This window comes from Sander vitreus, chromosome 11, assembly GCF_031162955.1.
Source record: "Sander vitreus isolate 19-12246 chromosome 11, sanVit1, whole genome shotgun sequence".
In the NCBI taxonomy this organism is placed as follows: domain Eukaryota; kingdom Metazoa; phylum Chordata; class Actinopteri; order Perciformes; family Percidae; genus Sander; species Sander vitreus.
Window position 1 is genome coordinate 3,057,707 of NC_135865.1, and position 15,533 is coordinate 3,073,239.

Genomic DNA, 15,533 nt, shown 5'->3' on the forward strand with positions numbered 1-15,533 from the left:
TGTATTTCACCTGCAGGGTTTTGTGGGTAATTGAGGCCATGAGGAGCTGCGGTGAGAAGGAATTTGTAAGGGGGAGGCTAATTCATCTTATCAGACGCAGCAGATGTGGTGGAAAACCCGCTAATACCAGGATTCAGAGATGGAGTTACAGGCAAAAGCTTCACAAACTCTCGTGGATAGCTATTTCACTGCAGATAATATCCCACAGTGTACTCTACAGTCACTCAGATTGATCAAACCAAAATCTTTCTGCAGCCAGTTTGACCGACAGAGCCCTTGAATGCAAATGTCTGCTGTATTCCTTATCTGCCAAACATCTCTGTCTGAGGGTCAAACACGCACAACATCCAACTCAGCTGCAGAACGGGTGACCCCTTGGCCCCAGCAGAAAGTATTATTTTTCCATGGGTCGGAAGGTGTGATTCAAAGGAAATGTTGGACAAGCAAAGATTGAACCACACACGTACTTTACAGTTTCAGCACTGAAAAAGTGAGTTTCCCCTTTTCCGGCTCACAGTGGGGCTCCTGCAAAGCCTGTTCATTGCAAATCAGGAGGGGATTGGATTGAAAAGTATCAATGTGGCCCATGTTAATAGGCACTAGTTTGGTCATTGCCAGACCTTACCTGGCTTCACCACATAATAATTCAGGGATAGGAGAAAAAAATGCTCTGGGTTGTTAGCATTTCTTTAAACCAATCACAATTGTCTTGGGCAGCGCTAAGATCCGGATGCAGCCACGGTAGCTCTGCAAAATAGTCTCGGGAAGGAACTTGTTTTCGTTGAACCTTTGCACCCCGCAAAAGAAAACGTCACATAAAATATGGGTGTAATAAGGGAAAATAAACTAATAGGCAATGCAAACAGCACCACAATATGTGATGATCATCACAATGGACCTGCATTTCCCTGAACAAATACAGCTTTTTTATCAAAAATGTAAGTAGGTAAACATCATGACTGTCAACCTCAAGCAATGTAAAAGAGACTAATGTGTAACCAAGCCTTTATTTCACTCTCTCCTCCATTTCTCTGTCCAGGACCTGGGTGGGGGAAACGTTCCTCAGAGGAACTGGAAAGGGATTGCCATCGCTCTGCTTGTCATCTTGGTGGTCTGCTCCCTAATCACCATGTCTGTCATCATCCTCACACCAGGTAACACTCAGCCGTGATTGTGCTCTGCTGTCTAAGATCCTGTGATTTGCTCCTGTCCTGTGCCTGTTTTTGCTGCACCTTCCAAGACTCCCAAAAATGTTCAATAGTCATACAATGCAATTACATATTGTGAGAAAATAACTTTGTATGACATAGGTTGGATTTTTTTTTAGGTGGGGTTGTATGAGGTACTTCTTCATAGTCAGTGTATTAACTACAGTAAATGGCGGTTGGCACACCCCCAGTTTGGAGAAGCAGCCGTGTACTGACACACGAGCTAAGCAATGTCCTGCTGCAGACGGAGGAAGCAGCCAAACATATTTTAGACACCTACAAAACCTGGCTGTCAGACAGCCCTTTTAAGATGGGGAACTGAAGCTGTAATGTCACTTTCGACCGCCATCTACTGCATGACTATGGATATGTACCTCATACAACACAATTCATATGATTCAAACTATCCCTTTAAGGCATTAAAGCTGCTCATATTAAGACCCACAGAATTATCGCCCAACTCTACAGTTCCCCTCGCCTCTACCAAGCTTTTTCTCCCCCTTTAGCTTATTGTTTTGGTTTTAGGGCCAAATTCACTTCTTATCCAACTGTTAAGCTTGTTCTGCTGATACCAAGTGAAAAAAAATCAACAAATACAGATTAATGTATTTTGCATTTAACTTCAACAAGAATCCACAATGCTTTAAAGGTCCCATGGCATGAAAATTTCACTTTATGAGGTTTTTTAACATTAATATGCGTTCCCCCAGCCTGCCTATAGTCCCCCAGTGGCTAGAAATGGCGATAGGTGTAAACCGAGCCCTGGGTATCCTGCTCTGCCTTTGAGAAAATGAAAGCTCAGATGGGCCGATCTGGAAGGTTACCTCCCATTTCTCTGCTTTGCCCGCCCAGAGAATTTGGCCCACCCATGAGAGAGAGAGAGACATCATGGCTTTCAAACGAGCAAAGTGGCAGTTGGTCAAGGCCACACCCCCACTCTCCACCTTGCCCCCCCCCTCTCTCCTCCTCAATAGCTACAGACACAGAAATGGCACATCCTAAGGAAAGCTCTTTGTGGGACTGGCTCTAGTGGCTGTAATTCTGCACCAAGGCTGAATTTCGGGAAAGAGACTTATAAAGGTACAGTATTAGGGGACCACTAAGGCCTATATAAAAGAGACTTCAGATACAGTATTAGGGGACCACTGAGGCCTATATAAAAGAGACTTCAGATACAGTATTAGGGGACCACTAAGGCCTATATAAAAAAGACTTCAGATACAGTATTAGGGGACCACTAAGGTCTATATAAAAGCATCTAAAGAGCATCATGTCATGGGACCTTTAAGAGTCTAAACATGTTTATAATTCTTGCTTTCTATAGACTTAAATTGTCGATGGATAAACAGATTATCCTTCACCCAAAGAAGGTGTCAGTTTTTTTCAGCTCTCCTCCAATTGGCTGCTGAGGATGAGATTGGTAGAATTTTGGAATATAACCATTATTATTGATCAACCAAGGAAACAAAGACTGTTGGGTTTTTTCCATCCCCTATCTCCACTGCTTATGTCTGTTTTTTGAATCAACAATGGATCAAAGGGTTATGTAAAATGTATTGTTGGTACTGTAGAAATTCCAGAGAATTATCACCAAATCTGCAATTCCCCTCAATTTAACAAAGCATTTTAGCATCTTTCAGCTCATGTTTTGGTTGTACAGACCCTCAGTCATACTCTTTGGTTCTCCAGTCTTACCGCCCCATCAACCCTGTCTCCAGCTGTTTTCAGTGAAAGAAACTTTGATTATCCCATGCCACCTGACCAGTACCAAATGGCACACTGACACAGTTAGCAACTACAGCTAAAAGGAGAATGAATATTGGACTTACATTTGGCAGGTTTCTAGAAACATGACCCCAAACGAATGCCAATGTTGCTCTGTTTATGCTGGATGTGTACCTAGGCAACAGTTTGCTAACATGTTAGCTACATCAACAAGCCATCATATGTCAAATGTATGTGATTTGTTTTGGAGTTCTGCCCCCAAGTAGCTCGTAAAACCCCAAATAATACAGAGCAAAAAAACATATTTGATGCAACTTTAAAAATAGTATGTCTGTGTGCATGATACTGAAAATGTCTTAACACCAGTAACCACTATTATGCAAGTGATACCCCCACTACACAAAACTGTTTTGGGACCTGCGAGACACCTTCAGACCTCGAAACCTAGTGTTTTTCTGTCACACAATAAATCCTTATTACTATTTGACTACTTTTTGTATTATACACTGTATAAATCCAAACTGATGATAGAAAAAAGCCCAATGTTACACCAATGTAAAATGATGACAATGGACTGCCCATGCAGCCACACTCTCCCCTGGTGTATTCTACGGTTGGTTAGACTTTGATTGCCTCCATAAACAAACATGTTGTGTGGAGTTATCAAGGAAAGCCAATATGGCTGACATTCAAAATGACTTGGCCTTCCTATTCTGCTCACAATCAGCAGCTGTGCTATTCAAAAGGAGCATACACTTGGCCGGTTCTCTTTCTGCTAAAGGCATAACATTTCATAATTAAAAATGAAACATATCCAGGGGCAACATTGGAGCAGCTTATGGATTTTCCAGCCTGGTAATAATCATGTTAATCAACATATGGTATGCCATTCTGCTTGAAAAAAAAAAGTTCTGTGTATATCATTTTTAGTCCCATGGATTTCTCTGTGTGTAAGAACCATTATGTAAATCTGGATTAAAAAGGATATCTAACACATCTGTTTGCTAAGCAAATGTAAACAACCAGTTACCACTTTTCATTTTTGTCTTATTAAACATGAAAACGTATTCTTACTCACAACTTGTCAAACTTGTCACAACTTGTCAAATACTGAGGCTTGGTCAGGATCCCTTGGCGTCACTTTTTAACGCTCTGGGTATCCCTTTGACGTCATTTTTCCACGTGCTTTCGCCAGGATCCCCTTGTCGTCTCAGGACACAAACGGTACCCCGGTCTACTGCAGGACGTTCAACCAAAAAGCTACAAGGAAGTATAAGTACAATGCTCTGTACAGTTGCAGAGATGGGTGATGTTTCTCTGTGGGTTTGTCACTATAGGCAACCCCTTTCACATTATACACATTTGGTCATTTAATTCAAATTAATTCAGTTTGTTATAAAAAATATTAATAAACGGAGCTTTAAGTGTCAAGCGGGTGAGTGTGAGGAAAGAAGGGAAAGGACCTAAATGCAGACAGGAGCCTCGGACTGGGGGGGAAAAGGGGACTGAGTACCCAGGGCCCTCATGTGAGGAGGGCCCAAAAATATGCTAGACTGAATAGCTGTGGATGCAGGAAGGGGCCCATAGAGAATGCCTTTCTACAGGGCCCAGAGTTTTGTGCTACGCCACTGAATGCAGACAACTGGGCACACAGGAAAAGTTCTGTGATTTATTGGTAAGGTAAATACAGTGGGGCAAAAAAGTATTTAGTCAGCCACCAATTGTGCAAGTTCTCCCACTTAAAAAGATGAGAGGCCTGTAATTTTCATCATAGGTACACTTCATCTATGAGAGACAAAATGAGAAAGAAAAATCCAGAAAATCACATTGTAGGAATTTTAATGAATTTATTTGCAAATTATGGTGGAAAATAAGTATTTGGTCAATAACAAAAGTTCATCTCAATACTTGGTTATATACCCTTTGTTGGCAATGACAGAGGTCAAACGTTTTCTGTAAGTCTTCACAAGGTTTTCACACACTGTTGCTGGTATTTTAGCCCATTCCTCCATGCAGATCTCCTCTAGAGCAGTGATGTTTTGGGGCTGTCGCTGGACAACATGGACTTTCAACTCCCTCCAAAGATTTTCTATGGGGTTGAGATCTGGAGACTGGCTAGGCCACTCCAGGACCTTGAAATGCTTCTTATGAAGCCACTCCTTCGTTGCCCGGGCGGTGTGTTTGGGATCATTGTCATGCTGAAAGACCCAGCCACGTTTCATCTTCAATGCCCTTGCTGATGGAAGGAGGTTTTCACTCAAAATCTCACGATACATGGCCCCATTCATTCTTTCCTTTACGCGGATCAGTCGTCCTGGTCCTTTTGCAGAAAAACAGCCCCAAAGCATGATGTTTCCACCCCCATGCTTCACAGTAGGTATGGTGTTCTTTGGATGCAACTCAGCATTCTTTCCCCTCCAAACACGACGAGTTGAGTTTTTACCAAAAAGTTCTATTTTGGTTTCATCTGACCATATGACATTCTCCCAATCCTCTTCTGGATCATCCAAATGCTCTCTAGCAAACTCCAGACGGGCCTGGACATGTACTGGCTTAAGCAGGGGGACACGTCTGGCATTGCAAGATTTGAGTCCCTGGCAGCTTAGTGTGTTACTGATGGTAGCCTTTGTTACTTTGGTCCCAGCTCTCTGCAGGTCATTCACTAGGTCCCCCTGTGTGGTTCTGGGATTTTTGCTCACCGTTCTTGTGATCATTTTGACCCCATGGGGTGAGATCTTGAGTGGAGTCCCGGATCGAGGGAGATTATTAGTGGTCTCGTATGTCTTCCATTTTCTTATAATTTCTCCCACAGTTGATTTATTCACACCAAGCTGCTTACCTATTACATAGTCAGTCTTCCCAGCCAAGGTCTACAATTTTGTTTCTGGTGTCCTTTGACAGCTCTTTGGTCTTGGCCATAGTGGAGTTTGGAGTGTGACTGTTTGAGGTTGTGGACAGGTGTCTTTTATACTGATAACACGTTTAAACAGGTGCCATTAATACAGGTAATGAGGGGAGGACAGAGGAGCCTCTTAAAGAAGAAGTTACAGGTCTGTGAGAGCCAGAAATCTTGCTTTTTTGTAGGTGACCAAATACTTATTTTCCCGAGGAATTTGCAAATAAATTCATTAAAAATCCTACAATGTGATTTTCTGGATTTTTTTTTTCTCATTTTGTCTCTCATAGTTGAAGTGTACCTATGATGAAAATTACAGGCCTCTCTCATCTTTTTAAGTGGGAGAACTACAAGCAAAATGCAGTAGGTTTGAACAGAAGTATCAGATAATCCACAGGTAAACAGGAACAGGTTCAGGTACCAAGGTCCAGGTTTCAGGTGACTGGTGGGAAAATCTGAGGGCAGCTGGTGGGTGGATGGATGGAGGGATGGATGGATGGATGGAGGGATGGAGGGATGGATGGATGGATGGCAGGTCTGGAGAGTTCCTAGGAATGGAGACAGAGAAAGAGGGACAGACTGAGCAGAATAAAAACAACGGAGGCAGCCGTTAGGACATTAAGTGACAAGGCTGTGACATTTTGGTTGTACAGGATGTCGCTGTTAGACTTAATTGGGGGGATGGACAGTTCAGTTTAAAGTGTTTTGAGATTAATCTTATTTCCAAATGTATAAAAATGAATACATTCCAGCCACTGGATCAACCATTTTTCATTAAGAAAAGAAAACAGGATTATCAAGGGTAAACACGTCCTGTGTGCTGGTGTAATTTAATGTAAACAAGGCTTACAAATCGAACAAATTGAAATAGGACCAGGTGTCTTCATGCTTTAGGGTTTGTGCCAAAGTTATGTCAGCTGATATTTTTTTTTTTTAAAAGACCTGTATTAGTATCCTAACCCCCTAACCCCTTAACCCTATAAGAAAGGTTCCTGGGGGCGAAAGGTTGACCGACCGACCAAATAAACCGAATGCAGAGGTAAAAAGTGTGTGTGGGAATTTTTATTTCTTGTTGAAATGGATCTTTGGGGAAATTAATTCCCTGCACCACAAAGGAGAAAAAGCAAGTGGTGCGTGTGTGTTCCTTTCTATTCAGGATCACCCGTTACAACATAAAAATGTGTTTTACGTTTTTATTTTCTGCACCACTTGTCTCGGTAACTAGGCCTGCACTAGCCGTATTTTAAAAGCTTAGTCTCTGACACATGCACACACACAGTAATGTATCATCAGGATGCTTTTTAAGCCCATTGTCATACATTTTAAGGGGTGACTTTGTGTTTTTTATGTTGGGTATACGCATCTCAATGCCTATGCTGGAAGTGAATCCTAATGTCAGCTAATGCTGGAGATTGATTTTAAACTGTGTGCATGCTAGAAAGCAAATGGTCTTGCTCCATAGAAGACACTGGAGGCAACATCATAACTACTGTGTGTGGTACCCACAGTTTATATAAAATGTTAGGCAACTTAGCAATTAATGGCTTGTTTTTGCAGCTGACAATCAAGCTGGAAGCAACACCAAACTGACTGTGGAGGATCTGTTCAGACCTGAGTTCCAGGTCCATGACCCGGAGGCCAAATGGATCAATGGTGAGTAATCCACGACATTTACTGTACCTGCTGGAATTCAGAGCCTTCATGTTGATACCTTCAGCCATGGATGGAAATGAGTAGGGCGCATGAAATTGATAGATATTCATAACACTGCAGATGTGTTTTTATACATCGGCCATTTGACCTAAGAAGATTTCTGGCTCCAGCAAGGCATTTAAATTGGATTCTTATGATGTTCATTGTTTTCCCATCACGGATAAAGCTGTGATTGCCTGCCTGTTCAATGGAATCAGCACACATGTGGCATAGTCATTGTTACTGTTGGATTACACCATAACTTGAGTGACAGCCTGGTAAACTGACAACATTACCTGTTCCCTTCTTCATGCTGCTGTACTTCAGTTTATACAAAACACACCTCGACTCATACTTGACATGGATGCATCTGAATAAGTTCTGAGTGTGCTTTGCAAAAGCAAACAGAAGTGCTTAAGTTAAGCAGCAGAGGGATGGCATTCCTGTCTCGCCTGCTTTTTAATTGAGACTCACTAAAACGGCAAACAAACAGTTCAGTTTTGAACGAGGCTGGCGTGTTTCACCCTAGCTTTACCTTGCATGTAGTTATGCAAATTTAGATGTTGGGATTTATTTTCCCTCGCCTTATTTACATTGTATTGATTCCTTATTTGCCAGAAGGGGATCATATGTTAAGCCCGGAAGGCTTTGGCTGGAAATACACCACATCGAGAAAAGTACCACAGAATCTAATTATGGTTTCCTGAGGGCAGGGAGAAGATAATGATACCTCCGAGGGAAAGGATGCAGAGGATTGTGGCGTTCCCGCATTTCCCTTCGTCTGTCTCCTATCCTGCGGATTACTGTGCTTGTTTTGGTTTTCCCCTTCGTTGCCCATCGACTGCGTGAGTCTCACTCCACACCCGCGGGCAAGGGCAAGAGGCGAGGCCTCTCTGTCCTTCAATATTTCATTCCCGGGTGACATTTCTCCACTATCTTCGCAACTCCATCTCATTCCCTGAGCTGACCTCAGGCTAGACAGAGAGAGCAGCAATGCTGTGCGATGAGGCAGTCAGAAAAGTCTGCTTTATAGTGCAGTGTGTGGATGGATGGGGCAAAAAAGACCCCAGACAAATAGGAGAAGATAACAGACAGACGGGCGAGAGGAAAGATTGATCACTAGGATTTGGAGCAAAAATGAGATTTTCCCCCCCCCCCTAAGTTGGAGGCTTTGGAGGTTTTGGCTTGGAAGTCTTTCATCTCTGTCTACAATAGAGATAATCTGAATGGTTATGTCATCTAATGAATAGTAACGTGCAAGTAGGACACAATAGCTTGTAGTTTATTGTTTAACTTTGAAAAACTTTAACTTCTAATAAGATGACTTTAGTTTCATTACCGAAGACAAGAAGAAGTAAAGTAAAATTCCAGGTGTCACAATGATCATTTATAATTCTTGAATATATTAGAGGTCGTTTGTTGTTTTTCATTGTGGAAAAATGCAAAATTTTTCATTTGAGTAAATACCCAGTGCCTTTAGGTGTACAAGGGCCCCAGAGCAGGCTAGATACTAGTTATAACACACACACACACACGGGCTCAGTCTTGAAAGATTTTGCTCATAAATTAGCTACTGTCTCGTCAAATAGAGAATTGACATTGGACAACATCAACATCTATTTTACCCAGAAATCATCATTTCATGTCTGTATATGACAAAATACCCCAAAAAAAAGCAAAATTATTCATTTCAGGTTTGCCACATCCCCCCCTGTATTTAATTAAGTAGTTTATTTTTTATAGTTGATTTAGTTATTAGTATAGTACAGGACGTTATAAGACAAAGTTTAAAAAGTCGGATCACTTCCTTGTTGCTGTAACACATAAGGTCTATTAATACCTCTTGGTTTGTGTGTAATAAATTAATGTGACAATACTAAAAGGCAACTACGTCTTATTTTTTTTCCTTGGTTCACAAACAGTTGTGAAAGCAACCACAGAACAATGATGAATATCCAACTACACTTGACTTTATTCTCCTCTCAGTTAAAGCTATAGTGCGTAGTTTCTGCCGCCCCCATGAGGAATTCTAAGTAATGACAACAAAACTGTTGGCATGTCCACATGATGCAAACCTTCCGTGGAAGCGCACTGCCCCACGCCCCCTTCTTACAGTTGCGTGTAACCAAGGAGGACACGGAGGATTAAAAAAACATGATGGACTCTTCAGAAGAGGTCATTATCTTCACTCGAGTTTCTGCGTTCGAAAGTCACCGGACGCCACAATCTTCTGAACATAGTTATACTGACAGATACAGTGAGAGTTGTGTGGAGCTGATAGTGTTAATTAGCTTTGTAGCAACTCATTTGCCAGTGGCTTGAATGTAATGGACATTATTAATTTCAAAAAGTTACTCACTAAAGCTTTAAATGAGTGCCAATATAAAGTTACAGATGGGTGGATTGCTACAGTCTGACATTAGTCAAACGGAGTGCTGAGAGCACTGTGATCCATCATAACGGCTCCATCTCTTCATTAATGCAGACCCTTTTCTACAGGCCACTGTTTATTTTAAAATGCCTCACCTCTTCGACACGGTGGTGGTGATGATTTGGACTGATGACTCAGCATTTGCTGATTTGACCTTGTGTCATTGAATCAATCACATCACCGTTGCTTTTAGATTATAAAATACTACTGGTAGTCTTTTCTTGGAATTTTTTTAATTTTAAATATCATTTGACAGCAAATTTGCATACATTTACAGCATGTCACTGGTCTGCATGGCTATTATTGATCTTAAGTCTGAGGGCGGGCATTTGATTTCTGTGGGCGGGACTAATGTAAACATAATAGGTGGCGCCGGCACGCCAGTGAATTGATCCGGCTAATTATACAATTATAAGCATGTCCTGCCTATCTATATATATATATATATATATATATATATGTGCATCATGCAAAGTCATATGCTGTATTCCATTTCCTGGGCTGAATCTAAGTCCTCGACAGACAGACATTTTTAGCAGGTCTGTCGAAATGCAGCTTTTTCTCTGGGGCGCTTTTTGATTTTGAACTAGAAAGTAGTCCATTAAAAGCAGAACATTATAATGTCTTAAATATCAGTGGTGTACCAGTTCAGTCAATTCTTAATATCTAGTAGATGGGTTTTTCAATTATTCCTTATTTTTAAGTTTAGTTCAAGTTGCTGTTTGAAGCTTAGCCTTGATGTATGACTGAAACCATCTGAAAGGAGATTCCAAAAAGTACGCAAACTGCAGACTGTAGAAAAATGCAAAAATGTGGTGTATGACACACACGTTGTTATTTTGAATTGTACAGTCTATAAATGCCATTTGTGACCCATGTTTAAGAAAACCCATTTCAAGATATGAGTTGTGCATGAACCTCCCTACTTATAAATAGTCAGTACTACAGTAATCTCTGAAAATCCATTGTTGAGCCCTAGGCTGTAAAAACTAATTGCATCGTACAAATGACCACTCCACTTTACCCAATTACTAGCCAGCTGCATGGCCTGTCAATTATCTTTGTTCACTGCAATCACATTTGTCTTTTTTATGACCTGAAAGGCAGGTTAGTTGCTGACGGATTAATAAATCCCTGCTGTTTGGGTGTGTAATTTAAACGAGCAGCTCGCAGCAATAAACACATTATTATATATAATATAATATATACACACATTTAATTATGTGAAATGAAAGTGCTGCTGAAAAGCTCTACTACTTAGATTAAGTGTGCATCAGTGTGAGAGATTCCGTGTCCTGTAATAGACTGAACTAGCACGCTGCTGTATCTCCAGCACACATTATTGCTGTCAATGACTCTCTGAATGAAATGTGCTCTGTTTTCGCTGATAATTGTAGACTATTGTAAGTACTACAACAGTGCTGTAGTACTTCAGTCTGGACTCGAGACGTTCTTCTATTCTATTATATTGTGGTATTTCCACTCAGACTTGTCTCTGACTTCTTTTGGTCTCGCCAAATATTCGAGTTGGTCTCGACCGAGTCCAGCACTATATGCTTTTTTTTAATAAAGTAACTTCCTCCTTCAAAAGAAAACCATTGATAAAGCACGCTTGTTCAGAAAGAGGGTATTGGTTTAAGTCAAAATCCATCTAGAATGGACATTTACATTGGTTGCCTGCTACATGCCTGGCTGCGTCATATACCTCTATCATCAGGTATCAATCATTTTCATTTTGGCCACAGACACAATGTCAGCTAGCACTTTGTGCTATGGATTCTTCAGGACAAGTGATAAATTCAAGAATGGGAACATGTCAATTTTCTTTCGTCACACCTGTGTTGCTGTTATTTCTTACATTTTCCATTGGCAGCCAGAATATTATTGTTACACCATGATAAAAACACTCAACATCTAAAATGTATAGTTGCACATCAGCTTTCAAGTAAAATTGCTCTATTTAAAGTAAATAATATGGCCTAATTTGATCTACAGCTTTGTTACTCTGCACTTTTATCTTAAAATAAAAGATAAACTGTCTCTGCAGCTTATAATATATGAACAGGTAGGTACATGGTCTGGAAGAGATTCTTTTTTTTCTCTTTTGGTCTTGACTGTCTCTCATTTGGACTCGGTCTTGATTCGGTCTTGACTAGTCCTGGTCTTGGACTTGTCTTGAAAAAGGTGGTCTTGACTACAGCACTAATGTACAGTTTGTACCTTGGCTCTTTCCAAGCTAAGCTGTTGGCTATTCTTCCCTTGCAACAGTATGTTAGAAATATCTATCTGACACTACCACCGAATAAGTCCATAACTCAGGATTCATATACTGTATGTATTTACATGTTCTGAGGCCAGTTCTCCTAATACGTGGCTGCTTTGCAAGCTATACAATTTCCAGGTGAAATGTCTGTAGTGCAACCTAAGTGGATTATGGCACTTAGAGAGTCATATCTTTGGTCGAGTGTGTGCCTCCTTGATGATGATAAATGCTTTCCTGCCTTGGCCTATTTACTGACATGAGCCGACTAATCATCTGCTTCACTGCCACACTTATGGAGTGCAACATCCCTGCTCATACTCTATTCAATGTCTGAATACATGTCTAGTACTTTTACAAAGCCTGTTCCATGGAAACCGTTTAAATATTTAAAATATCAAAATACATTTTTCATTTTGATTTATTTCAGTTTTCGTCAATCTTTGGGGAATATGGGAATTTGAGGATATAAATTAAAGTTATGCTTAACCAAGGGCTTAGGTTTGGTTTCAGACGTAAAGGGGTACAGTGACGTACGTTTGGTGTTCCTCAACAAGGCACAAAATAAAGTGTGAATGCTTTTTCTTTACATAGGCCTACATAACACATTATCATCTAATAATGGATACCGTAGTTTGATTAGGAGGGGCTTAGACTGAGTTCTACATCTCTTACCACGAATCGCAAAATAAAACAAAAATAGGCAAAAGACAGCATAAAGACTGAAATATAGTTTTGGAAACCAAAAATCAATGCGTGTCTAAGGAACAGTCGTTTGCTCCGTTAGATTTAACTGTAGCATCTGTTTATTAGAATAATGAAATTACATTAACTAATTTGAATAGAGCTAAAATTATTATTCATTCGTTGATTGAATGCCACGATGCCAAACATGACCTAGGTCAACGCTCTTAATATTGAGAATGTTCTACTTCTCTGTGTCATATGTGATGATGAGGTGAAAATATTTGGGGGGCATTGGACTGTTGGACGGACAAAATAAGGAACTGTATTACGGAAATTGGGAGGGACATGTATCACAAGCGGCCAAAATGGGTTTCCTCAGGAGGGTAGCTGGTGTCTCCCTTAGAGATAGGGTGAGAAGCTCAGTTATCCGTGAGGAGCTCGGAGTAGAGCCGCTGCTCCTTTGCGCCGAAAGGAGCCAGTTGAGGTGGTTCGGGCATCTGGTAAGGATGCCCCCTGGGCGCCTCCCTAGGGAGGTGTTCCAGGCACGCCCAGCTGGGAGGAGGCCTCGGGGAGACCCAGGACTAGGTGGAGGGATTATATCTCTAACCTGGCCTGGGAACGCCTCGATCCCCAGTCGGAGCTGGTTAATGTGGCCCGGGAAAGGGAAGTTTGGGGTCCCTGCTGAGCTGCTACCCCCGCGACCCGACCCCGGATAAGCGGATGAAGATGGATGGATGGATGGATGTATCACTCTTTATCATTACGTACATGATAATTTGAATCATTGAGAAAGTAATTGGCAAATTAATCGATAATGAAAATTGTGAACTGCTGCTGTAAAACTTTGGGATTTACTCAAAAACATGCAAAGGAGGAGGAGTCCCTACCAGCTCAACCACTCTCATAGCAACGCATTCTCTCGAATTCTCAATGAATTCCCTTTTCAGCGGCCGTTGCAGTTGATTTTAGCCGACAAAAGTTGACTGTCATGCGACGACTAGTTAAGAATAGAATAGAAAAAAAGATTTCTCCTGAACTTCTTCTTGGACATGGACTCCGCATGTGGTGCACACAGTAAATCATACATGGAATACATACACATTACAGTGCATTACTTTTACGAATGGTTCATTTGAACAGCCTGCACAGGGTTAGGGCCTCCTTTATGTGGCTTGACAGGTAAAACCCAGGGCATAACAAATCCAACAAGAAGGCTTTTGCAGTGAGCACATGGTAATAACTGAAGGCAATGTAGATACATGTATCAACATGTTTTATAAACTCTGACCTATTCTCATTAGAACAGTGGCAGCTGGACAGTAAGATCTTAAGGGTATATCAAACTGAAATTATATGTAACTATGTAAATGTGGAAGGCCAAAAATAGTTTTTTCTGGGTAATATGAGAGGAAATTACAACTTAAAATTACCTTTGAACTTAACTGTGCAAGTCTGCTGCAGCACAGGACATGAATAGCAGTCTCTCTGATGCTCAGCACTAGAGACACAGCACATAACGTCGAGATGATCTTTGCCACCAATGTTCCCCTCGGGTAAGCCACTTACCTTGGCACTGACACATCCCATTCCTCTCACTGCGGGGCACTATTTGGTGAATCATAGGTTTCCTTTCACAACTTTTATTCTGAATCAACAATTTGGCATGCGCTGTGAAGCTCTCAGCCAGACTGCCAATGAATGGGCTGTGACCCAAGCCGCAGTTTGGTGAGGTGTGGATGCACTGAAACTGCAGTTGTATGCTTGTGGGTATCTCACGGGTGTGTGGACTTAAGATAGTGTGCACATTTTCATAATATGTGTAAAGCCTACAGTAATCACATGTCAATGCCAGATCACGATTTGATTTCAAATAGATGCTTGTTTGCCAGCAGACTTGTTCTCTTCAGTGCATAACTAATCACCCTGACACTCAGCTCAGTAGGTCTTCTCGCGTTGAGGCATCAACCCACCTTGATTCACTTTCATTTTCCTAATTAGCTACATGATCGCGCCAATTAATCTCTATTCCCCTGCCACTCAGCGTGGTGGAAAAAAGGAATGAAAGATCAGCCATGTTGCTGTCATCTGCCAATGATCTGCAAAGTGCTTTGCAACAAATGGCTCGGTAGCAGGGAAACAGTTACTTGAAAACAGTAGATCACATTCTTTTTAGACTGATTTTCCACTCGCATGCCTTTGCAGCATCATGCTTGGGGGTTAATTAGGAATTGCATGCTTTGGTGCCTCCCATTAATTAACATTAGACACTTCCCAAGCTGTGCTGGGAACTGCTGCTAAAGCGTCAGTGCAGGGAAGATGGTGATGTGTGTGGGTGTGTGTGTGTGTGTGCGTGTGCGTGTGCGTGTTTGTGTTGGTCTCTGCTGACATGCAAATGTGTGTAGCACATACACACGACTGTGCAACTGAGCTTGAAGGTAGTTAATGGCTGCATGCGACTGCTTGGCAGATCCAGAGCTGAAAGCAGCTGGACAGCTGCGAATACACGGACAGATCAACGCTTAAATGGAACTCCTCTTTCGGTTCCTCTTCCCATAGACTAAATATTCCGCTTGGGAAAGCTTCCTCATTTGCTCAACCCTCTGTTTAGCCTTACCAACGCATTCCCCATGAACT

General features: G+C 41.5%; 1 protein-coding gene across 1 annotated transcript in view; it reads left to right on the top strand.

Moving 5' to 3' along the window:
• Positions 1-15,533, top strand: part of dpp10 (dipeptidyl peptidase like 10) — a 129,834-nt gene that overhangs the window by 27,293 nt on the left and 87,008 nt on the right. The window contains exons 2-3 of the mRNA XM_078263073.1: positions 1,040-1,154; positions 7,387-7,482. Coding sequence (XP_078119199.1) covers positions 1,040-1,154; positions 7,387-7,482 — 211 coding nt within the window. The remainder of the gene's footprint in view (positions 1-1,039; positions 1,155-7,386; positions 7,483-15,533) is intronic.